Consider the following 26,979-nt stretch of genomic DNA (forward strand, 5'->3'; position numbering starts at 1 on the left):
TCGACTCTTGAGTTATCTAGCGATAACGTCGGTACTGTACCCCGGCCCACCAAGCCGCGGCCGTCGCGCCGCGCCGCACGGTGCGGTGCGGCCTCATAGCGCCACAGCTCATAGCGCCACAACAAATTTGTGGCGCTGTGAGCGTGGATCCGATTATTTATTCGGTTGTGTTGGCGCTGTGAGCACTCGACCAAATCTGTGGCGCTATTGCGCTGTGGCGCTGTGAACCTGGATACGATTATTTATTCGGTTGTGTTGGCGCTGTGAGCACTCGGGCCAATTATGTGGCGCTATGAGCCATTCTCTACTTTCTGGTGTTGCATAGCACCACAACCTCCTATTGGTTTAAATGTATTAAATAATAACCTTGGAGGGGGACACTTGATGTAGGGGAAATACGGAGGCAGACAAGCGGCCCAACCACCGTACTCACGGCGCATGTAGTGGATAATGCAATGACATTACAGTCGCATTTTAGTTATCTCTACATAAGTTTGTTTTACTTCTTGATTACATATTATATGATACTATTACAGTTAAAAACTGCGCATATCAATTAGCAGCCCAATTCTTTTAGTATAGATTGTTTTTCTAAAGAAGATCGGTTTTGACTTTGTTGTTCCTACATGTGTGGTTTGGGGGGTTGGTAGGACTGACCTACATCTTGCACACGCTTCCTATGACGCTCCGTAGTTAAATTTAATTTATATGTGACAATGACATTTTAGAAACATATTCGTCTTAAACAATTATATTATACAGTAAAAAATAGTTCGAAAGTGAAATTGACAAACTTCAGTCTCTTGTGAGTAACTGCCAACGTCAATACTAACCAACCAGTTAACAAGGCTAGACTGGCACGTAACACAAGACCACGTTGACGCAACTACGGAGCGCCGCGTCCTATCAGTCTTCTACAATTATCGCCCTTTACTTGTACTCTGATAGCAGAGAAGGTTCCGTCTTGTATTCCTGGACTGGAGATCACGAGATCGATTCCCGCATCAGGCATTATATTTTTGCCATACAACTTAATTATTATCAAAGTTACCGTATATTATTGGAAATAAAATTTTAACCTTTTTTAATATTCTACAAATTTTATTTATTGCATATCTTTATTTTTAAAATATATTTTAACTATTAAATGATTTATTTGTGTCCAATATGTATTTTACGATAGAACAAACGAAGACTGGTTGACCATGTATAGTTTTCAATAATTATAAATACAGACAAAGCAGAACTCTAAAAACTGGTGAGGTGTCCTGGCGCTGTCTAGGTAAAAATTGTGGTGCATCTGATGCAAATACGACGAGAGTGTCTATGTCCAACCAGAAACACAGCGGACAACATCCAGTTACCATGCGTCTTCTCTCATCGCCACTATTGAATTTCCGTTCAGCGAACTCGTCTTTTACGGCTCCTGGGTCCACCGCGCTGTCTACTCCCGCCGCGTCGCCTGCACCCGCCACACCACCTGCTGCAGCTACCCCGGCCGGTGTTCCGCCCGCCACACGTCCTGTGTGCTCCACTCCCTTTGCCGACTCTGCACTTGCTGCTACTCCATCTGCCATACGCGATCCAACAGTGCCTGGAGACAAAGCTGATGATATCTCTCGTCTTAAAAATGAGATCGAGCGCTTGAAACACGAATACCAGATGCTCCTGGACCATACCATTGGTTCAGATTCCCGGCTGCTTCAGTTTACGGATCAAATTTTCACGGTAAACTCCTCGTCGCGTATCAACCAGACCGCGCGCGTTTCCGCGACAGTAGACTGTGGTGTACAGTGTGAACCGCTTCTTGACCAACAGGAGTTTTCAGCACCCAGTTGTAGCAACTCTAATTTGCAACATGTTATTTTGGGGCAGTCTACAAAGTGCTCGGGCAAAAATGCACCGAAAACGCCGAACTTCTGAGCAGGCTACAAATTTCAATTGAAGTGTTAGAAGCCGAGAACCAGTGTTTGAAACAGCAGCTGAGAACCTGTGAGTGTGCGGATTCCAAACGCTCACAGACTTGGACTAAAGTGCAAAATAAAAAAACACACACCCCATTTCCACACAAAATAAATTTAACATATTAACTTCTGAAAATAAAAAACCGTCTAATCCTAAGCCACATGTAAATATTAAATAAAAAATTAAAGCACCACAAGCAACTCATGCTCTTAAGTCTTGCCGGAAACCTCCTGAGCCACGCCACACTATCTTCAAAAACGTAACCATCAGAGGTGATAGCCACACTAGATACATCGCGGGACTAGTGGGGGAACGGATCAGCTCTGCAACTTCAGTTAGAGGAGTCTGCATGCTCGGCGCCTGACTGCTCAACGTCATCGGCTCTGGCCAAGCATCGTGTGAGTCCGGACCTAGCTGCGAGGTATTGATCGCCGGCACCAATGACATGGCTGTCGGTGAACAGCTTAACATTTATCGCCATTTGGAGACCTACATCGCAGCCAAACCGCCCAGCCGGAAACTGATCCTTGCTACCCTGCCGCACCGCCACGACCTGGATTCGAACCACCCCATCCACGGAGATACCGCGCTCGTGAACGCCTTTATCAAGGAATTGGCTGCACGTTACAGAATCCAGGTGCTGAATTTTGATGGCATAAGTCGAAGGTATTTCACGAGGCACGGTCAGCATTTATGTACGCGGGGCAAACGGCAGCTAGCAGGGGCAATAGTACAGAGTCTCGTTACCCTGGAATTAACATCCTTGAGAGCCCAGGAATGTCCTACATCAGTCGACACGCCAGTCTCCACGAATACAACTGCTGCCCCCGAGCAATCAGCCGTCTCGGGCCGGCGATCTCCGACGCACCAACACATCACTTATGCTGAGGCCGTCACGGGATCACCTACTCCGACTCCAAGCAGTGACAAAAGACTGCCTTCTGATTTAAAAAACTTGCTGCTGTCGAATTCCACAAATCTGACTTAGAAGTCACTTGAGATCCAGCTCCAACATTGTCTCTAAACGTACCATATGCTCGATAACTTCCTGTATAAAGGTTGCATTTTTGAAAATGATTTAAAAAAAATTTTGTGGAACGTCAAAACCATAACTGTGAGATCGACTTCTTAAACACGGCTTCAATAAAGAAATTAATTTTTAACTGTACTCTTGAACACCCTGTATACTTCAAACTTAAATAGCCGTACTGGCCAGGAGTACCACTAAAGTATCTTGCCAGTTCTTCAATGACCCAACAGAATATCTGTGTGTTATGGAGGTAACTGGAAATTGAGAATATAAAAATTGGATGTTTTCCCTGTACTATGCATCATTTCTTACAACGAGGCTAGAAAAGGATTTTTTGATTTTGCAGCAGAAACATTTCTTGGCCTGTTTGTAAATGCAAATTAGTTTAGTATAATCTATAATACATTTTAAGATAACTTGTAACTGTTCCGTAACAATTTCTACTCGTGTAACAACTAACATTTTTTTATCAGGTTGCAAACATTTTTACACCGGAAATTTACTGCATGGTACGGAATTTATACAAAGGCACTATTATATGATACCTAACTTACAAGTTGACAATCAGACTAGAATTGGATTTCAAAGTCATGTATCAATAGAGGCGTATAACGAGGGCTTCACAACACCTGTGTATCAAGAAAGAAGAATGGTATTTGTTAGAAATTTCGTACATAATATGTTCACTGATCCAATAGACCGAGGATTTAATATTTATATGTTCCAAATTTCTGACATCATATGGTAAGTAATTATCCACATAATAAGAACTAACTTTTTGTATAATTTTAAGCATATATATTTCCATTGTCAGTCCAATCAGACTATTTTATTAGGTCCTGAATCAATTGCAATTAGTAATTCACAATTGAACATTGTGTTCTAATGCTAGATTATAATTACCCGCTAATGCACGTAATGGTTGTAGCATATTACTTTTTTAACATACAAAATGAAATTTAAAATATTCATTAGTAAAATTGTAAAATTAGAACAGATATTTTTTTAACATTACGAATAACGACTTGAGTTTTATAATTATAATTAAAAGGAGCGAGATAATTATTTTACTGACGATGGGTCAGACACTATCTGGTAGGTCCGTGCCCGCACGGATATCGCCGCTTCCCCTCCGATCACGGCGAGAGGAGAAGGCTTCCCCCACCCCCGCGATCGCGCGAACCTATATAACGACGGCCGATTGAAGACACACAGAGAGACAGTCAGTAACCACGACACCGCCGACGACCGCTGCTCACCACGACGACTTCGACCCCTTCCCCCGACCCCGCTCGCTGAACGACTGACTGTACATCGCGACTCGACGCCGCCGATATCCAGCACCAGGTAAAGAACAACGACCCTGTTCCTTACTAAAGTGTTTATCTCCGCCATCAACAATTCTTCCAAATTTTTATGTGAAACAGATTTAAAATTTTATTTATCATTTATGAAAATTAATCGATCTGAAATATATTATTAATGTTTGATGGTTATAGATTTATTTTGATAGGATAATTGTTTGATTTTAAATATACTCTTAATAATTTATTTGATATTTAAGGGTACCAATAAATTTAAATAGAATATATTTGACTTTCTCAATTTACTCAAACTTTAATTACTTTTTCAACTTGAATTAGGCCTACTAAAGTTATTCTTTTCTTCAATTTAACTTATATTTTGAATTCCAATTACTCAGATTTTTTTTGTCATTTCGACTAAATTTTAAATACTGTCTTAAAATTTTCATTTTTAAAATTTTCAGATCTCGCATTTTTTTCCTGGCGATCGATCTGACACCTCATCCCGAGTTTCCTTTACGAACTTTTCTACCAATTATCTCCTACCCGGGAAAAATTATAACAGTCGGGACTCGCCTTACCACTGCTTTCTTTCCGGCGATAGTACTGGCATCCTATACCCACGACTTCCTTTTATAAATACTTCCTTCCCACCGACCCCGTCCTCATAAACTAAATTTTATGTTCAATCGATTTAAATTTTTATATTAGGTATAAAGTTTTCTCGGATATCATTCTGTTGTCTGATTATTCTCACAGTTCTTGGTGAATCTCTAATCTACTCGAAAATATTTTTCTTTCTTATTGAAATTCAATCTAAGTTTCATTTTACTAAATTGTTTATATTTTTGTAAGTGATTATCTTTATTTTTCTCCTTTATCTATTTCGGGACTCGCAACCCTTTCTTTTTTTTTTGCGAACGTCCTGACACCCTCACCCCGATAACCTCCTTCAAAATATTTATTTAACGATATTTTAGTTTATTTTTCTGGTGAACTGTGCAGATAGGGTGAGTGTTCAATTTTCCTTTGATATTCATAGAGCCCTGATATTTATAGTAATTTAGTTTAGTAGCCTTATTGCAGGGTTTAAATCATTTACCTTTATCTTAGCTTGCATATGGTAGGGTAATTCTGCATGGTGTGTTATAAGTGATTATTTTGTTTTTATTTTCCAAAATTATATGCCTGAGAAACTAAACTTGATATTTTATTTTGGAGCTATACACTTGCCTATAGAATAGATACAGCTTAGTCTATTTTTATATTATAAATTCATCTAGCTTTTGCATCTCGTAGAAATATTTTTTGTTAATGGTTAGTGCTTGCTTTATGTATATAGTAGTTGCACTGTGATATTACTGCATGGCTAATCTTTAATTTATAAGATTGTATATTTGCTATTGGTGTTATTTGAATATTGCTTTTGTTTGCCATTGCTATTTATATTTTGCTTTGATTTTGTATTTTGCTTCTACTAACCATCATTATTTAACCGATTAATTATTCCAATCCCGGGCTCTTACAATATCAGTGGAGACTACTCAGCTTACTTGTAATTACTCACTGACCGACGTATTAATAAACAATACAGTATACTGGTGTAATTTTGATAATACTAGGATTACAGTTTGTTTTCGAAAATCGAACTCGCTTAAACAATAACTTTCCTAAAACAAGAAATTTTTATTTTTCTGAGCAAGTTTATTTTTATTTTTTACTTCTTCAAAATGTTATTGGAGTTGACGTGATGAAGTAAGCCCAACATTATTTTGGAAGTATCAATTTCTTCCGCAGGGCCCTTTGATTCGACTCCTAACAATAAATAATAGTTGTATGAAATTCTTGAACCCTGGAAATTTCTAACCCAGCTCGACTGGCTATCTGGCAAGTTGCGAATATTTTCGCTTCCCCCGAAAATAACATCGCAAAGTGACGCCCGAACAACTGGGACTGTAATATACGTTAATTTACGAACTTTACGATTTACTTTACACTTTTTTGTGAATATACCTTACAATTTACGACTATTAAATTGTTAAAGTTTTACAATAATAAAAAAAAAAATTGATACGTACAATAATGATGTACTTACTGAACCTCTTTCAAGTTGCGAATATTTTCGCTTGCCCCGAAAATAACATCGCATGGTAATGGATACTTTAAATCGTACTCAAAGCTAGTTGAGCTAAACGCGTTTATAAACAACGCTTGGATTCAAGAAATAACTTTCCTATTCACTTCAAGTTTATATTGTTACTTATACTAAAGTTTGAAGACACATTTTAATAATAATTTTTATTTAAACATTTCATTTTCATTTTATAGTAGCACCATTACTATAAAAACTATATTATACTATATCATAACTATATATACTATATTATAGTCATAAGCCCTAGTAAACCTCAGTTTGAGAAATATCCATTTTAGCATTAATTACCTGTTTTTCACTTTAAGCACGATGGGTTATTGAATAATGTTACGGATGTTGCACCGACAACAAATCTAAAAGACTTTACGAAGCTTATAAAGAAACTCAGGAACAGTCACAGATAAAGCATTTTCCACTATCAAATTGTAACCACTGTTCTGAAAATATTAGTGGTAAATATTTTTTTTAATAAGGACTAATTCATGTTCGTAATACAGCAAATGGGGGCAACAAACCATCCTTAACTTTGTCTAATATATTTAAATTCTTCCTTTGGGTGAATGGAGTAAACAATTTCAATAACGGTTAGTACTTTTGTGGAATAAATTATTTAGTGGCTCTTCCATATATAAAGCCTCGTCCATACATGCAGACTGTGTATGCTCTTGGACCAATGCCCTCCATCTGTCGCCTCCTGATAAAGGCAACCACAGCAGCCTTGGTGGGGTTAACAGTGAGGCCAACCTCATCACACCAATTTCCCACCATGTTCAGAGCAGCATTGGTCAGTTCCGTGATTATTGTGTTGAACTTGCCACTCACAAGAATCACAATGTCATCTGCGTACCCCTGTGCAAAAACACCGCTACTATTCAAAGAATTTATCAGGTCGTACACAACCAGGTTTCACAGGAGAGGAGAAAGGACGCCGCACTGCGGACAGCCCCTCATAGTCTTCGCACTAACACTTGCTCTCATGAGGGTTGTAATAACCACCCTGTCCGTGAGCAAGGCCCTTATCCACCTGACCATCAACACCACGTCTTGAGACCCCATTGATAATCGCCTGAGTGGCTGTGTTGTCAAAGGCTCCTTCGTTATCTAGGAAGACACCTATAGCTATCTCTTTTGCTGCCAGCGTCTTCTCAATCCTGCATACCAATTGATGCAGAGCCGAGTCGCATGACCTTCCTGGAGTTTAGGCATGCTGGTTAGGATATAGAGGTCCCTCCAAAAGAGCTCCCTCCCAAACAAACCTGGCAACCATTTTCTCCATGGTTTTAAGAAGAAAGGAGTACAGGCATATCGGCCTGAAAGACTTCGGACGATCCATGCTAGCTCTCCCCTGCTTCGGTATGAACACTGCTCTGGACACTCTCCAAGATAGTGGAATGTACCTGAGGGCCACGGAGGCTCTGAACAGTCTGCACAGCTGGGGAAGGAGAATATCCAGCCCCCGCTGCAAGCAAACCGGTCTCCACTGCAAATGAGTGGCGCGCCCTGTATGTCTCCCCTCACTGTCGAGTGGTTGATCACTCTCATGAACAACACTCGTACAGTCCGGAAAATGTGTTTCCATCATAACTTTTAGAACTCTTTCCGGTTCAGTAATGTAAACACCTTGATCGTCCTTGAAACTACCAAGCGGCGAGATGGGATTTTTGCTAGTAGCTTCTGTAGCCTTGCACAACCCTGAACACTATCGATATCGAAGCAGAGCTTCTTCCAGGCTAGCCTCTTAGCCGTATGACCCTTTCGGTTGTACACTGCAAGAGCCTCGTGGTATGTATCTCAAGTATCCCAAGTTTTGGCTCTCCCGAATAAAGCCCTGACGCTCTTCCTCAACTAGGCCAGTTCAGAGCTCCACCAGGCTAATTTGGATCTATTCCTATTAATAACCGGACAGCTGAGATCAAAGGAGCCTACAATCGCAGATGTAAGACCGTCGGCAGATTTGTCAAGCTGCACCGCGTTGTGAATCCGTTTTTCCATTAGTGGAATCAGATTCTAACTGTGCCCTGAGATTTTCCTTGTATGATACCCAGTTTGTGTTTCTCGGATTCCTATACTGAACTTTTTGCAGCACCGATTTTAAAGCAAATGTGAGCATGATCAGAGAGGTAAGGCTCGTCAGACACATTTTTTTTGTAACAGAGGGCCAGGTTTCCTAGGCCTGGTAGTTGCCTCTCAGCCATCCGGCTTATTGTGCACCCTCTCCCAGGTTTAAGCTCTATCAAATCCCAGGCCTTTACAAAACCATGAGATCTTCTGAACAATGCTTTCCTGTTCCAACCCCTCTTCCGTATGCATAAGAACACCTAGGGATCTTGAGCGTTTGCTCTGTAATGCCGGACATTGAAATATGACGTGCTTGGCTGTTTCGTCAGCCTCGCAACTTTTCCTGCACAGTGTTTCCTGAACTGGAGTACCTATTCTGTTCAGGTGACTTCGGAATATCCAATGACCTGTAATAAAACCAGTCACCTTTCGGATCTCCGTTCTACTCATTCTAAGGGCATCTGCTGCAATGTTCCTTGATGGTCCCTAGAGCATCCGTTTTGCTTGTACATTCCCCTCAGTATTTCTCCAATGTTGTAGGTGTTTGTTAACCATCCACTTGGTAACTGATCTACGTGCTACGTTATATGAGACCCCACACGTTGGTTCAAGACCGGCAAGAGGACAGGTGGCTCCAAAGTTAGCGCAGCTGTCTGCCCCTTCATTACCTGTGATTCCTCTATGTCCAGGCACCCAAGTTAGAATAACTTTATTGGTTTTCGCCAGCAATTTCATGACCTTATGGCATTCCCAGACTGTCTTCGAATTACAGTCATGGTTGGCCAAGGCCTGCAGAGCAGCCCTGCTGTCCGAGTTAATGTAGATGGTTTTGCCTTTGTAGCCCCTTTCCACATTAACTCTTGCACATTCTGCAAGGGCTGTAACTTCAGCCTGAAAGACAGTTGCCAGTTTACTTAGGCTAAAGCTTAAGTTAACCCTAGGTCTGGCTCCCCAGACCCCTGCCCCAGTACCCTTCAGAGTCTTTGACCCGTCCGTGTACCAGGTTAGAGGCTTCTTCATGTAGTCAGGCTCACCTTTTGACCATTCCTTCCTTTCAACAATGTTGACTTGAATGGGTGTGTCACAGAGATGTCTGTGCTCTTCTGCTCTTAAGCATGTTATTTATCCATCTAACAACAGTTTTCTCCGTACCCCTGAATGTAAGCTTAGACACTATAGAGTGAGTACTCGTATTATCAAAAGCTCCTTCTATATCCAGGAATACTGTTAAAGCTATTTCCTTTTGTTCAATAGCTTGCTCAATCTTGCCAACCAGACAGTGTAGGGCTGTTTCACAAGATTTACCTTTCTGATAGGCATGTTGATTTGGATGTAAGGGACGGTTGATGAGGACTGTGTCCCTTAAATGCCTATCCAGAACCTTCTCCATGGTCTAGACAAAGAAGGAAGTTAACCTTATTGGTCTATAAGCCTTTGCAACCTCATAGGAGGGTTTACCTGGCTTCGGGATAAGTATAACACTAGAGGTCCTCCAGGATGAGGGTATGACTCGTGTCGCTAGACTAGTTCTAAACAGTCGTAGAAGCAGATGTATCACCAAGTCCCCACTTTCCTGCAGTAAAGCAGGGAAAATGCCATCGATACCCGGTGATTTGAACGGCTTAAAAGACTCCAGGGCCCGTTTTATCCCTAAGTAGTTTATAACAGTCTTTGCACAGTTCCAGTCCTCCTTAGACGAGTTATCTCTAGGTTCTCGCCGCTATTCACTAACAACTGTTTCTATGGTTTGAAAAGGTCCTGGGAAGTGTGTATTCAGTAAACACTGAAGAGTCTCCTCAGGATCCTTGGTGTGAGTCCCATCTTCCCTAAGTATAGTACCCACCACATTTATGGGGCTTCGAGCTAGGGCTTTTTGGAGTTTTGCACAGTCAGGTACCTTATCAATACTCTCCACGAGTTTCTCTTAGCTCTTCTCACCTCTTTATTGTACTCTGTTAGGGCAGCAGAGTACCTATCCCAGTTCCCTGCACGTTTGCATGTATTATATGCTCTGCGAAGGTTTTTCCTCAAGGTTTCCAGCCCCTGGTTCCACCAACATGCTTTTTTCCTTGACTTTTTTTCTATCACGGGGCAGGCTTTGTGGTACGATTCTTTCATGGCGTTTTGCAAAGAGTTCGCCATTTCCTCGACCCCCTGCCCCTGATACCCATTTTCCCTTACTAGATTGCTTTTTAACTCTGCATTGAAAGCTACCCAATCTGTTTTCTTTGGGTTTCTATAGGTCTCATTTATTTTGTACGACCTCATGTCAAAGGAGATATACCTATGATCTGAAGCAGATGCTTCATCTAGCACATTCCAGTTTAAAACTTTAGTTGCAATATAGTTGCTAGCCAGAGTTATATCTAAGACCTCTTCTCTTACCCCTGTACCTCTTCTTTGTACAAAAGTTGGTTTACGGCCTTGATTCGTTTTTTTGTGTTTATTAGAATCCATAAAAGGTCCCACGAGTACCGAGGAAATAAAAAGTCCGACCAGCTAGAGCCCTGCATGACCAGGTAAGGCTATTTCCGCTTGGGGGGACGCCCAACCCCCAAAGGCTTCGTTAACGACGCACAACCCCTGCGCAATGCATCCCTTAGGCACGAGTCGCCTCACACCGTAGGATTGGGGGCCCTCAATCAAATAAAATTTGTGTCTTGCGATTCCAGGCAGATCAACCGAGACTAGTTTGTTATACCCGGACTGGCATAACTACTGCGTAAACCGAAATCATTAAGGAAGGTTGAACTTAATACTGGTGTTCCAAAGTTTTCAGTACAGAGAATAATTAAGAAAAATAAAAAAACATTTTACAAAATTAACCTAGTTTATAATCTTTTTGAAGATTATCCGGACAGAAGAGTAGAATTTTGTTGGCGTATCATTGAGTTTCATGATCTAGATCCATTTGCATACTCAAATTGGTTTTTCAGACGAGTGCACTTCCTACCGCAATGATGCTGTACATAGGCATAATTGCCATTGTTACAACACCGGTAATCCACACATTCTTGAACAGACTCTACTCAAATCAAAAGCAATTACTGTTTGGGCAGCTGTCAGTTGTAATGGGGTGGTATCTAACGACATTTCAGACAGTAAAATGACTGGGAATAATGTATGAACAAGTTTTAAATGAACAAGTCTTGTCTTATTTTACGGTTCCAGAAATGGATCAAGCAATCTTCCATTTGGCGCTCCTCCTCATTTCGCAAATCCTGTCAAGCGATACTAAACTAAACAACAACCTTCATGACCGTTGGATTGGTCGTGGAAGTGATTTTTTAGATTGGCCACCCCGATCCCCAGATTTAACTGTATGTGATATCTGTCTATGAGGTTACTTAAATGAACAAGTTTAAACTCGTAACTTCAATAATGACGAGGAATTAAAACAATCAATTGAAGAGGAACTTCTCCTAATATTGCAGAATTTCTTTGTAAGAGCTTACGATTCATTTGTTAAGTGCTGTTATCAGTGTGTCGCTGTGGATGGATGACAGTTCGAATAATTGTGGACTGTAATTGTAGGTTTTTTTAATAGGCTATATTCTAATTTTCTGATTGAAATGCTTTATTGCTCTACAATATGACAATAAATAATTTTACAAAACCAGAAATACTGTTTTTTGCTGTTTCTAAAGTATAGGTTTTCAAAATGCCACCATGTTGTTTCAACAATTGCTAGAGAGCTGAAATTTCCTCAGAATATTTTTTAAAACCTATTTAATGAATTGTGTAGAGTTTAATAATGTTCGGTACATAAATGGACAAGTAATATGAAATCAAACGTTTAATTCTCTTCGTGGGACACCCGGTATATATAACTTAGTATGCAATGTAGTATTATAGTAGGGTTATAGCGCTAAATAAAATTGTTTTATAGTTCTCAAGTCATTTACATAAATGTTTGTTCCAACGCTTTTACAAGGTTTTAAATAATATGCAACATTGTGGGAATGATTGTGAATACGATGATTACCGTAGTTATTAATAGATTCAGAGCAAAATTGGTACATAAACTGTAAATACCTTGAATGGAATAAGTTCTTTACCCAGCCTTAAACATAAACACTTCTCAAGATGGCGATCATTCGTATTTGAGTAAAATTTTTATCTGGAGTATTTAACAAGGTTAATAAAAATGTATACCATTTCTTAAAATTTCAAGTTATTCAAAGCAATATTTATTCTTACTTATTTTTCAGTATCTTTTATGGTTTCAAGATGGTGCTTATTTAAAGTTTATCGAGGTATTCAATTGAACCGTTATAAGTGAATGTCTTTTCAAACACAGTTTTGGAATAATTGGAACCAATTGATAACCAATTCATAAATGAATCAATTGATTCCTTGTAAGGTTTAAAGATCACGAACTTTCTAAATGTTCTGAAAATGTTACACTCACATGCAACATTAAGAGTTAATGTGTAGTATCATCAGTGTTGTGCGAATCAAACATCTAAACTACAATGCATCTTCAGTTTCGACATTTCATGTGAAATCTAGATTTCTTCCGACAGAAACTGAAGGAATGTGTTATTATCTAGTAGAAAGACATATAACCATCCATATGTATAGAATTGAACAATTATTTAAGTCTTTGAAGAATGCTTAACTTGGGAAACTTCAGTTAATGACATCTAACTTGTGTCAATAATGTTAAAATTAGAAATACTTATGTCATTTAGAACTTTAGAAATATTATATTTGTTTCCTTAGTACGCCAGTAAACTTATATCGCCTTATTACGTTGTTTTAGCGCGACTTCATACAAACGTGCAGCTGTTTTAGACGCATCCAAAATTAACGAGATATCAACGTCATTCGAATACGCAAGTATTTGCCACCAAGTTGCACATGGAGCCCCGATCGGTACGAATAATGAAAACTATATCCCTGTTGTTACATACTACATTTTAAAATGTAAGTACTTTGAAATGTATTGAACAGTGATAATAATTCACCATGTAAAATTGTAAAAATTGACAGAAGTGATATAGTATTTGACTATTTAAATAAAATAATTAATTTATTAGGTAGCAATTATTCTCTTGGATGTTAATCACATATAAAAAAAATGAGTAAATATATTTAATTTACCCATCCGTGAAGTACCTCATCTACTCTTTAGGTCTTGAATTCGACACCATGGTTTCATTACATAACGTGCAATAAAGAGATTGCTTATTTCTGGTCAGTATTTATCGTTAACAAATAAAACATTTTCTAGATTCTAGAAGTCGACTAACAGCATCAGATCCCAGACGCTGCATTAAGAGGATGGTAAAATTAATATTAAATCAACCCTTCTCATCGTGGCTACGGTGTGTGTAGGATTGCATGAGTGGCAAAGAAATGGTAAACACAGATTAAAATCTCTCTCTCTCTCTCTCTCTCTCTCTCTCTCTCTCTCTCTCTCCTCTCTCTCTCTTCCCTCCCTCCCTCTCTCTCCCTCTTCCTCTCTCTGTCTCCCATGGTTTCATGGTAAGATCCCTTAAGTGTGGATAATTGGAACGCACGGTATATGAATAAATTGTTGAAATAGAAATTAATATTATCATCCCAACATGCGGGGAAATTAGCTGAATTATTTGTGATTGCAAATTTAGTTCCTAATTGCCAGAATAATTTAGTTCTAGGTGATTTTTATATAGATCTAAGTACTAGTAGACCATTTTATGGCAAATCAGTTACCAAGCATAGTGGATAATTTAAATCTCACTATTTTACTTTGCAACCCACTAAACACTTACCGCATTCTAAAACATGGTTTGACATAGTTATTTGTAATGACATGGACAAAGTGGTTCGGGGTATCTTACCATGACATGGTGTATGTGTAAATAGATCTAAAAGTTAAGTCATAGTTGTACAAAATATGAATATTAATATAATATTAATATTGAAAAGCTTAAAGCCGAATGTGCTAGCTAATGTGCAATGGAATGATTTGCATGAATAAAGATCTATTGATGATGAGGTAAAAATAATTTAATTTAATTTTAAGAGTACTGCATTTAATAAGGATGTTCTGGAAAGAAGAATACATAAAAATAGACATGCATGTCCTTGGCTGGATACTATTTTTTTTTAAATTTGATGAATGAGAGATTGATTTCTTTTGATGGTACAAATAAAAAAATGTATTATAAATCAAAGTGTTGGTAAACAAACTGATATCGTAATTGAAACCACTCGAATTAATCTTCATAATTTGAATGATTATTTATGTGGAGTTTAAAATAACGTTGACTTGAACCTCATTAAGTACTATGAGAGATTTACTTATTTCGCGAAAAAATGTTTTGTTTTTGGGTATTTTCAGAGGAACAGATTTATTTTGCTTTGAACACAATCTCTTCAAATGCAATTGATCCAAATGGGGTTCAAGTTAAATTTCTTAAGATGATTTTCAAGGAAATAGAGCATATGCTAGCCTATATCACATTTGTAATTTGTAATTACTTCATTAGTAATAGTGTTTATCCTAAGGAATATACAACAAATCAACATATTGCCTTAGCTTAAAATAGCTAATCCTGTACAATCTAATCATAAATATATATATATATATATATATATATATATACTATGAATTAACTACTACTGATTACTACTAATATACTATATATTAACTAATGAATTTGTTAATAGAAATAACGTTTAAGTGCCAGTCAAGTTACAGAAGTTGTCACAGTACACAAACTAATTACAGTTATCGATGATGTTAGAAGATCTTTTGACAATAGAAGTCTAACTGTGCGTATGTTATAGGATTTCAGTTATGCTTTCGACTGTGTCAACCATTTATTGCTAATGTCCATTTTGAAATATTGCAATTTTGGCTATGTATTCATCGAATATTTGAATCCTATTTGTCTGATAGAATGGAAATAGTAAAAACACAAGGTGCAGCAACCTCTGATTGGAGAATTAATTCTGTTGGTGTTCCACAAGGCTCTATTTTGTCAGCCCTTTTGTTTACTTTAAATATAAATAGAATAAGTGATAATATATTGTTAATTAATACTATGGTATACGTGGTTAATGTGCAGTTATATATTTATTGTGATGTAGATAAATTGAATAATACAATTACGAACCTACTCAATATTGATCTTATGACTGTGTACTTTTAGTGTAGAGATAGCTTGAACATAAATATAACCAAACGTAAACTTATATTAATTGGATCTGCTAGACCGCCAAACAATATTTTGCAAGATAATATATAGCTCCGATAAAAATTGGTAAACATGCTCTTAAACTTGAAAGAGATGTTGTTAACTTAGATATAAAGCTTAGTAATACATTGTCTTGGTTTAATAAAGTTAATTATGTCACTAAAACGATCTATCAAAATTTAGATGCCTACGTTTTAAACTCTATTTAAATGTAAGAAAGAAACTTGTTTCTGCTTTATTGTGTCCTATAATTGATTGCGGTATTGCAGCTTATTTTGATGTAAATAATGCACTAACAAATCAATCGTAAAAAGCCCAGAATGATTGCACACGTTATATTTATAACTTAAAATACGATAAGTATGTAACACCGAACTATAAACGAATGAAATTACTAAAAGTGCAAGAAAGAAGGAAATTTAGTTTTTAAATTTAGCTTTTAAGATTTTAAAATAGAAAAAAAACTTGAATTTTAATTTGAATGCTGCAACGTAATGTTGTAAATCTCCATTTCAGAGCAACCAGATTTAGCGACGAGTCGTTTCAGTCTCCAATTCACAGGACTGTCACGTACACAAAATCCTTTTTAGTGACATAAATTGCATGTTCATTATTAATGGTTGATTGTTACTATTTATACAAATGTCAGCTGAATATAATTACAGCCAAATCATAATTTTTGATATAGAGAATAAATATTTGTGTAATAGTTTAACGTAAAATAATTTGTTCTCTATGATGTGTTTTTGGTTGTAAGTGAGTACTAGGGCTGTTTAAGTAAGGGCCGTTCTCCCGTACAAGGTAGTAGTTCGCGTTCCTGCCGTAACGAGCGTGCGCCCCGCCTCCCGGCATTCCTAGCGAACAATTTCATGTCAGTTGCAGCTCTGTAGCTAACCTGTATGCATTACTGTGGATCTTTAAAATGTTTAAGATTATCGAATCACCCGCCGCGTGTGAGATTCGGTCAGTAATACGATTTTTGACTGCAAGAAACATGTCGGCTGCTGACATTCACCGTCAGCTTTGTGAGGTGTACTATGGTGCCAAGGCAATGAGTGAAGGTAAAGTCCGGAAATGGGTCCGAGAATTTAAAGATGGCCGCGAAAATGTCCACAATGAAGATCGCTCAGGCCGGCCATCTGTGATCACGGGTTGACGCATTACTGCAGCTGACGCAAAAATTCATGAGGACCGACGGTTCACAATAACCACTCTCTCTATGGAATTTCCTCAAGTATCCAGGTCAGTACTGTACAAAATTGTGTCAGAAAACCTAAACTTAAAAAAATTTTGCTCAAGATGGGTACCCAAACTCCTCACTGAGAAGACGACATGTTGAGTCGAATTGTCACAGGAGATGAAACATGGGTGTCCCATATCACTCCTGAATCAAAGCAACAGGCCATGGAAAGGCGGCACACAACATCTCCAGTCAAAGTCAAAGCCAAGCAAACACTGTCGCGGCGCAAAGTTATGGCAACTGTGTTCTGGGACAGGCGCGGTGTTTTGCTAGTGGACTTTATGCCGCGAGGAATGACGATTAACTCAGAAGCCTACTGAGCAACGCTGGCCAGTCTCCGACGCACCATTCAGAACAAAAGACGCGGCATGCTGACAAAGGGAATTCTGCTCCTCCACGACAATGCAAGGCCTCACACCGCTGCTCAGGAAATGATTGACTCTTTGGCTGGGAAGTTTTGAATCATCCGCCGTACAGCCCCGACCTTGCTCCGAGCGATTTCCACCTTTTTCGGTACTTGAAAAATCATCTTGGCGGGAAGCGCTACAATGACGACGAAGAAGTCAAGACAGCCGTGAACTCCTGGTTGTCAGAGCAGGCGGCAAATTTCTTTGAAGAGGGATTTCAAAACTTAGTTTTAAGACATGATAAGTGCCTTAACAAACAAGGCAACTATGTTGAAAAATAAAAAAAAGTATGTAGATTCTGAAAATAAATGTATTTTGAAAAAAATAATTGTCGTTTATTTAAAAAAATAAAACGGCCCTTACTTAAAAAACAGCCCTCATATAATTAGTGGTAAAGAATGACAGCTGTACTGATTTGTAATTTTCAATCATTATAATAACATTAAACATAATGTATTGTATAATATATGATAAGGGGTTTTGGCACTGGAAATATGAAATATATTTAGGCTTTAGTGTATGTACAGTGTATGTTTGTATTTAATAACTAGAGTAAGACAAAACTCGCAAGTGTAATGTTTTCAGGCCCGGCGACAGGATTCTCGGGCCCCTATGCAATCATGAAGGACCGGGGGTCCCCCCCCCAAAGATTCAACAGGCAACCAACCTAATTACATTAAAATTCACCCCCCCCAACGTTTAGAACAAAATTCCCATATTGGTTATATTAACATTAGCAACATTATTTTATTCCAAAACTTACTACTCCATTACTTGATTTACTTATTTGTTAAATGATTCACTTCTTCAAAATTATGCCAAATCCGTGATTTTTCCTGTATTTACTTCAATTTAAGTTATATAAATAAAATGTTGCTAAACCTCAATGGAAAGAATTGAGGTTTATAATTTTGTAGTGATTATTTTTTTACGTATTAAATCAATACAAAACAAAACTCACTGCTGAACTTAATTAAAATCAAAAACACCATCCTTAAAAAATAACACTTAATGAACTAAATGGACAAAACATAATTAACAAAGAATAAAATCATTAAAATTTAAAGTTCAACTCCGTGTCGCTCTCCTTTTTAGAAATAGAAAACAAAACTTAATGATAGGTTCCTGGAAAAACCTAATGAAAACAAAAACTAAATATCATTGAACAATCACTTAACGAACAAAACTAAAAAAAATTTAAATGAACAAAACACTAATGAACATTGTACAAAACATAAATTGAAAATTAATAAAGAAAAACATTGGGCTATGTTACTCCACTAAAACATTAAACATGACTAAAAAACACAACTCCGTCGGGCTCGCTTCCCAGCAAAGGTCTTCTATCAATGTCGAACATATTTCAAACTACGTGCAAATCTGACTCCATGGCTAGAATACTCAGGTCATTCATGCGGTCTTGCGTCAATCGTAGAACGATTTGCACTTTTAATTCTTTCATCAAACTGATAGCTCCTCTCCCTTGGCTGACAGATACAGTATGCAACAGAACAACCGGGATCGCTGTAGTGATATTGGAATAAACTATCTACGTTTGTTCTTCCTTAGAGCGTTTATTAGACTTAATGGTTTGAAGAGTTTGTTCCCCCAAGTTATAGTGCGATGAATCGATTTCAAATGTTTAAATTCATTTATAAAATTTTTTCCATCTCAATATCCTCTTTGTATGTTTGACACAGACTCAAACATTGTCTGCCTCAATAAAAACTGTCGTCTTCCTCAATATATTTCCAAAGACATTGGAAAAGGTTGCTGATTTTTCCAGCAAACTCGAATCGTCTGAGAACAGTACCCCTAAGACTGAGTCTAAGATCTTGAAGAAGAATCAATCTTAAAAACGATTCCTCTTCGTTTTTTAATTGATGTTCCGTGCCGTCCCTTGTTTCGTCATGAAAAATCTTTCTTTTCTTAATCTTTTTTCCTTAAAATCAGTTTCGCAATCTACACTCTCAGCCATGTTGCCTGCCACTAAGCTGTGGCCTCAGTGTAGAGATTGCTCCATCTGTCTCTCAGTACTTTTTAGTTCCTCTATTAAATCATTCAGATTTTTTTGTTTCAACGTCTAGAGTTGTTGATCGGGCTTGTAATACTCTATTTTTGTTGTCTATTGCAACAAGCACCTTTAGCCATACTGTCTGGTCGACATCATGATACATTCGAACGGATTGTAGATATTTCAATAGCCCTTTCAGATCTGTCTTGCATTCTGCAGATAGATTCAGTTCTTTACAATCTTTGAGGGCATTGATGATGAGAGGCAAAGTGCTTTACGAAAGGGCGCACACTATCTACTCGGGTCTGACCATCTCGTTTGAGAAAATACTGTGCAGAGAAGAGCCTATTCTGTTTTCTAAGTACTCCACCCATCTTTGAGGGGCTTCTAGAAAAGAAGTTATACGTCTTTTGCAGCATGCCAAAAAATGTTGTAGCTTCCTCGCAGCATTTCAGCTCAGCATTAACCCCACACAGGTTGAGGCTATGTGCGGCACAGTTATTATAAAAAGCCAAATTGTTGGTCTCCATTATGATGGCTTGGGCACCTTTGTATATTTCCAGCCATATTGGATCCATTGTCGTGACCCCTGGCCTCTGCATTCCTTCAACGGAATTGAGTGTTTGTTGAGCTCGTAATAATCAACTTAGCCACATCCATTCCAGTTTTTTTGTTACAGTCAACAAAAATTTAAAAATCGTTCGCAAATTTTAAATTCTGATTCACAATCTAAGAAAGGAGATATCTCAAGATCAACGTTGTTGTTTGCTTCAGTATGTGAGGCATCGTGGTGTTAGAGTCAGCAATAATAGCATAATATTTTGATTTCTTCCTTTCTTCCCAATACCTTCTCGTCGAACTCTTTCCCCACAAACTTGAATGAATTCATTTTGAGAGTCTTTAGACAGATAATGAGCTTGAACGACGTTTTTCCCTCTTCTTGGGCCTTTTTTTACTTTTGCAATATGTTCTCTTAGTAAAGGGTCATATTTCCGCTAACAGCTCTATCAGACCCAGAAAGTTTCCATTGTTGGGATCCCCAATTTTTTCATAGGAGGTCCCTCTGAGAGCTAATCCTCGCTCTCCAAGGAACATGACCACGTGAAGAGCAATCTTTGAAATATATCCGCTCCAATATTTGGTTCTTGAAGCCCAGTTTCTGAGTCGAGTTGAGAATGTATGTCTGATCCATCACTTTAGACCTCCTTTCTAACTCTCTCCATGGATGTAGCAATTTTTGTGGGAAGCGCTGGTTTTCATGCAAAGGTAAGCTTGTTGTAAAGCTTTCCCGCCATCCATTTATTCCTTTTTTTCCATTCCATCGTTACTTAACAAAACTGACTTATTTGAATCGTGTTTTTCACCCCCACTATTATTATTGAAAAGTCTACATGGAAAACAAAATAAGGACTCAGCAGTCTCACTCCATACAAGCCAATCTCTTCTGACGCTCTCCTTTTTTCCCCGGGTTTTTTTTTTTTCGGCCTTTTTGAAAAAAAGAACCGTTTATTTTTTATTTTTTTGGAAACGCTCTTTTTCCATCACTTGGCAGATCTGACAGGCATCAAAGATGGACCCATTTTCACTAAAGTCTCAATCACACTTGTCAGTCACCACCAACCTTGTTTTTCAGAAGCTCCCAAATCTGCAACTGGTAATATTATGTTTCCTAACCCCGAATCTACATTAGCATTTAGAATGTCACGATTGTGATCTTCCAAAAACCCATATCATCTTTAGGATCAGGTTCTGAGGTAAAAGACTATCTTACCATTGTTTCTCCTTCATCAGCATTAGGCCTATACAGCTTTCAAGATCTTCGCTGTCTTCAGTATTAGGGTGTTCATGAAAAACTGTGAGAAACTTCGCAAAGTTTTCTCCCTGGCGGGCGCCAGGGTCGTTAGGGCCGCTGTTTAGAACTAGTTGTAGCTACGTCTACTTTGATTCCAACGTCAAATAATGTCCTGGATCCTTTATTTGAACTTTCAATTTTCTTTTGCCTTTCTTTACGTTTTTGAGCACCAGATTTATGTTTGTAAGTGTCCATTTTGAGATATAACACGGTGTTTTTTATGCGAAATGATGATAAAAAATAAATACTGTGAATGGACCTAAAAAAAATATCTTGGATTAGTCAAGAATATAAATTGATGTTGGCATGATCATAAAATAATATTTGAAATAGAATGTTTTAGAACCTAAATATGCAAAATACAAATTTTAAAAATGTATCAAATTGATCACTATAACACTATTAGACAATTAAAAATTAGTATTGATTACTAGGGCCTAAACCGAGCAGTTGCTAAAATTAATACGGAATGTAAATTATCAAACGCTACACTGCGTATTTAAAGTAGTAGTAATGTATCTCAAACTGGGCTTAAACTAATCAAAAACCGACAGGTGCAATCACAGGACACGTGAGGGGATGTGATCGAAGTCATTGAGCTATTTTCGGATACTGTATCGCTTGCTGCGCTCTCACTTCAGATTTCCAAGGTCAAGTTTTTTAAGACGTTCACCCAGCCGAGATCTACTATGTTTACCTGTCTTGCCAACATATTGGGGGTTTACTTCCTGTTTCTCTCTCATGGTTTAAATCCTGTCCTCACTCCCCATTCCCTCTCGTAAACTGCGCAACTAGTGATGCGATGCGTCGCCTCACAGTTGGTTGTCATAACAACCAATTATATCAGCCCAACGAGCCAACCACGAAAAACAATACCAAACTATGGTCGTCATTGAATAATATTTTCTATGGCGTGCTAACAGTTGCATACTGCATACAAGCCATGTGAACAACCACATAAAGTAGTGAGCGATGAGCCGTCGTTTCTCTCTGAGTTTAATAGGATAAAACTCTTGATTAATTGAAACTTTTAAAAACGACGTTCAGTAGCAGTAGCTAAACCGAATTTATGTGTTGTTTTTTTTAATTTTTAACCATCCTACTCCTCATATGTGTTTTAGTTTAGATTTAGATACACAGTAACGTCAGTAACATTTATAATTTCACGTCTTATTACATAGGAGTGTACGTTTTATAAGACGATATTACAACGTCTCAAATTTTGCAGCAGCCCAGTAATAATTAAGTTTATTTGTATTTTTTGCTGTTATGGAACCTTGTTGATCGTCTTATTAAAGGTTAACCAGCCCTTGGATAATCGGGAGTTTAACTGTAGCCTAATTTATATTTTATGAAATGATTACTGTATAATTCAAATTTATAATGAGGGTAAAAATCATGGTCCATGTCCACATGGGTTGTGCTGGTGGACCGGAGTGGGACCCTGGTCCCCAGGCCTGGGCCCCCTGGGGGCCCCCGGCTCTGTCCCTAATTTTATATATTTACAATTTTTTATTTTATTATGTTTATATTATAATCATCAGTTAAAATAAAAATCTGCGTTACATTAAAATTAAAAAATCTCATGTTTTAATTATGCCCTACAGCATGACAAGAGTGAACAGAAGGAGCGGGCCCTGAGCCTGATCTGGTAACAGGGCCCGCAATCAAATGTGGGATCCATGGTACAAATTTATTCAGTTTTTTTAATTTTTTCGGAAATTTGGAACTTATTTTCTAAAATTAAATGATAAAAATATTGTACTAAAACTCACCTGTATGTTTCTTTAATTCACGGTTAAAATCAATCTCAATCTCCTTACAACAACAACAACAACAACAAACCTAATTAAGCACGACAACAAAACTAAAACTAGAAGTGTAAACGAAAACAACCAATCACGATAACTTAATAAAACCATTACCACCAGCAACCAGCATAGAAATGCAAGATTGAAAGAAACATTAGTTTATTATTATCGTGGTCGGTATCAACTGTCATCCCGACGCTCAGGTTGCAACTTGTAGTGAGCAAGGAGGGGAGGGGCCCGGGAGGGGGAGGGGGTGGAGAAGAAGTCACTGCCTTCGGCGTCTGGGCGATGAGCGGGACCCCGGGGCCCCGACGGTCTGACAGCCACAACCACAACGGTTCGCGCCACCTCAGTGTTTACAATTTTATTGGTTTTAAATCGGAGCAAAGAAAGTAGTTTAAATTAACATTGCATGTTATTTCCTGAATATTTTTCACCGCACATGGCCCTGGGCCTATGGTAATGGGGATTTAGGCAATGATAAAAAAAAATAAAAATACATATTTTAGTCGGCCGGGCCTCCCTGTGGCCACCGGGCCCCTATGCATTTGCCCCCCTTGCCCCCCCCCTGTCGCCGGGCCTGAATGTTTTATAATATTCAGTATAATCTTTCTGCCTGGCCTGTTAGTCTAAACCAGGGCAGGTTAAATAAAGCAGGGTGCCTTTGCTCAGAGCTGCCTTGATAATTGATTTTTAATACGTTTTTATTTTAATGGTTCTACTTTAGTTTTGTACGCCGTTCTTATCTCCTCATACGCCAATAGAATTGCACGTAATCAAAGTTAACTGTGTTTAATTAATTCTAATTTCACCCTAATTCAAGAAATATATTAAAACTAGCAGTTGTCCGCGTCTTCGCACGAATTTTCCTGTTGAAAAACAGTACACTATATCACGTATTCTTTTTATATCACATTCTAAACATTCCTGAGATAACTGGTAGTCGTTCCTTCGTGAGGCTCTTAGGCGTATTATGAAGGTATGAACCATATTTCCTGCATCTGTCTTTCGTGGTTTTTGCTAGGTGATTATAAGTTATTCAGTACAATTACTTTATATAGATGAATGTCAATAAACTAATTTGGTTATAAAGAATCAAATTCGTGTGTTAAAATTAATTTTCTGTCTAAGATATTTCCAGTATTATTGTGAAGTTTGCTTTGTGCTCCGATCAAGAAAATGTATCAATGAAACCCAATTTCTATCATAAAGCGTCTTCTTTCGGCTTTTTTAATTTACCTTCGATCTAACCAAATTCGATTACCTTATGTACAAACTTCGTCTATGCAATCTGCACTAATCAAGTATCAGTTCGCTTTGTATTACGTGTCGCAACGCAGTCTGCCGAATCGAAGGTAAAACATTCTAAAATCAACAACTACTTAGAAATTAAAAATTAATTAATTAATAAAACATTTTCCAGTGGACCAAATTGTGAATCTAAACCATTCTCTAATTCCACTGAAAACACAAAAACTTTCATCAAAATCGGTCCAGTAGCTTAGGAGGAGTTCAGTCACATACACACGAACACAAGAGTATTCATACTTATCACAGTTTTGCCTCAATGATTGCACTTGGGTGTATTGGTTCACCCTCTTTATCAGCATGAAGTATTTATGACATTTGTACATACCCGAATGTAACAGTAGAGTTAGATCCTTACGTTCAAGAGATGTTATGATACATACATGTATATGTGATGTAATTTTCTTGTTCTAGTTTCCGACCTGCCTTTCATTCATGAGGCTATTAATTTTAAACACAGTGTCTACACCGGGTGTGCATCAGAAATGAAATGTCTTGTACCAGCAAATACTATCCCAGATAATTTATATATGATCATGGTAGGCACGGTAAAATTTAAAAACACTCCCGCCAAAGGCTATGGATACGTAAGTGTGTATTTCATAATGCTTTGTACTTACTCTACAACAAACTGTTTTGACAATATGTTTTGTTAAGCGAATTTGTTTCATGCACAGTGACTGATGCAGAAAAAATATTGTAATCGGTGTGGAAGAAAGGTCACAGAGGTCATAGAGGTCCAGAGGTTGTAAGCCAAAAGGTCCAAACTTACAGTTCTCAGATCCAAAGGGGCCTCAAGGCTAAATATTTTTTTATCTTTCTGTTTTATTATACTATATATTTTATTTTATTGTTTTTTTTTTATTTTATTGTGCTTATCATAAGAACAAACCATTTCCAAATGCTTAACATCAAATAAAAATGTCCTTTATGAGAATTACGAATTCCACCCTTTTCTTCAGCTTGTGGTACAAAAATTTTCACAAGACTCAAAAACATGTTTTTTAGGGGCCACGAATTATTTTGGTCCTCCGGGCCCAAGAAAGATGTATTCGTTATTGATTGTAATAATAAGACGTCATCACTGTCCGAATGCTTCTAAATTTAAATCCTGCCAATTATAGTCAAAATAATTGAAAATGCTTTCCTAAAATTGTATTCAACAATAATGGTCTAAACGATAGTAGAACTTGGACATTTTCCATCGTTATATGTCATAAAACGTTATAACCCAAATTTAGAGGAATGACTCTAACCTCTTCGTCAGGTGAGCAGAAAGTTAGTACATAAAAAAACATCGTGCGGTGATGGACTGCCTTTAGAAATAGAGAGAAAAAGAGAAATAAAAGAAATTATATACTCCAAAACTGCTTGGAGTACAAACAGGGATTCCGCTTACCTTCATAAACCACCTTTCTGTCTCCCCCGGTTCGACCGTTTGCTCTACCTTGTGTGTCATACATGTGTATGTCTCAGACTCTGGTTAAGGCGCATTTACTTATACTAAACAATGTTTATTCCAAAATGCAATGTGAAGAGTTGCAATTTCTTGAAGAGCTTCCCTGCACGACTCTCTAAATTCGATTTTGACGATTATTCGAATCGTTTTTTTTGGAGTCTGAATGCTCTTTGAAACTGAGTGTTTGCGCAAGCTCTCCAAAGGACCTCTCCGTAGGCTAGATGGGTGTAAATCAAGCCGCAGTACGCCTTAATCAGTACCTGAATCGTGCAGTATTTGGCTAAAGATTTTAGACAAATATTCCTGAAAAGACTTTGGCGCAAACATAGTCAATATGCTCATGTGGAAGATCTTGGCAAAAAGCCCTGGCTTCAACTCAGTTCAATTCAGATCTGGTGGATGTACTGGGATGATAATTTCGTCGTCTTCCCTCATGGAGACCCTAAACGTAATGCATTTCTGACCTACATACACATCATTTCTCCTCCTATTCGCCTCCCTATGGAAATAGAAGGCAGGAGTAAATTTCCTTTTTGTGTGTAGTAAAATATAGGGACGTCCTTATGACAACAGTTTATCATAAGGAAATACATACGGGCCAATATATTTTTAATTTAACCATCAAGAATCTGTCAAAGAAGGAACCGCATACTATTTTTTGTCAGAATAAAGACCTTGTGCTCAGACAAAGGTAGATTAAAAGAATGAAACAAAAACGTTGAATCGAATCTTTTAAAAATAGATACACTCAGTCTGTCATAAATAGGTACAAAAGAAACAATAGAAAAACTCACGAGTCGAAAAATAAAAACTAAAAACATTTACATACACATGTCAATATAGAAGAGTAGGCAGAAAATATAATATTACAACCGCTCTTAGAACAAAAACAGTCCTAGACCAATTCTCGGACCCAAACACCAAAAAATGGCACACAGAACTCAAAAAACTGTGTTTGCAGTACAAAATGTTCTTTTAATTTGGAATAAATAAATAAAACAAAAGAGCATTAAATGTGAATCAAATCAAATGAAAATCATTTATTTCTCATTGACATTAACATGTATCGAGAATGGTCAATATGTATAAATAACTAAATACTAAAAATATTCTTCTTAAAGTTATTGTTACATCTGGTAAAACTACAAATTAAGAAATATATTGAACAACAGTAATACCTACTGAT

The 26,979-nt window shown here is 37.7% G+C and overlaps 1 protein-coding gene across 1 annotated transcript in view; it reads left to right on the forward strand.

Moving 5' to 3' along the window:
- Nucleotides 1-26,979, forward strand: part of LOC124360850 — a 125,746-nt gene that overhangs the window by 24,685 nt on the left and 74,082 nt on the right. The window contains exons 3-5 of the mRNA XM_046814799.1: nucleotides 3,469-3,739; nucleotides 13,278-13,441; nucleotides 24,749-24,921. Of these exons, the coding sequence (XP_046670755.1) occupies nucleotides 3,469-3,739; nucleotides 13,278-13,441; nucleotides 24,749-24,921 (608 nt within the window). The remainder of the gene's footprint in view (nucleotides 1-3,468; nucleotides 3,740-13,277; nucleotides 13,442-24,748; nucleotides 24,922-26,979) is intronic.

Source organism: Homalodisca vitripennis, chromosome 4, assembly GCF_021130785.1.
Source record: "Homalodisca vitripennis isolate AUS2020 chromosome 4, UT_GWSS_2.1, whole genome shotgun sequence".
Lineage (NCBI taxonomy): Eukaryota > Metazoa > Arthropoda > Insecta > Hemiptera > Cicadellidae > Homalodisca > Homalodisca vitripennis.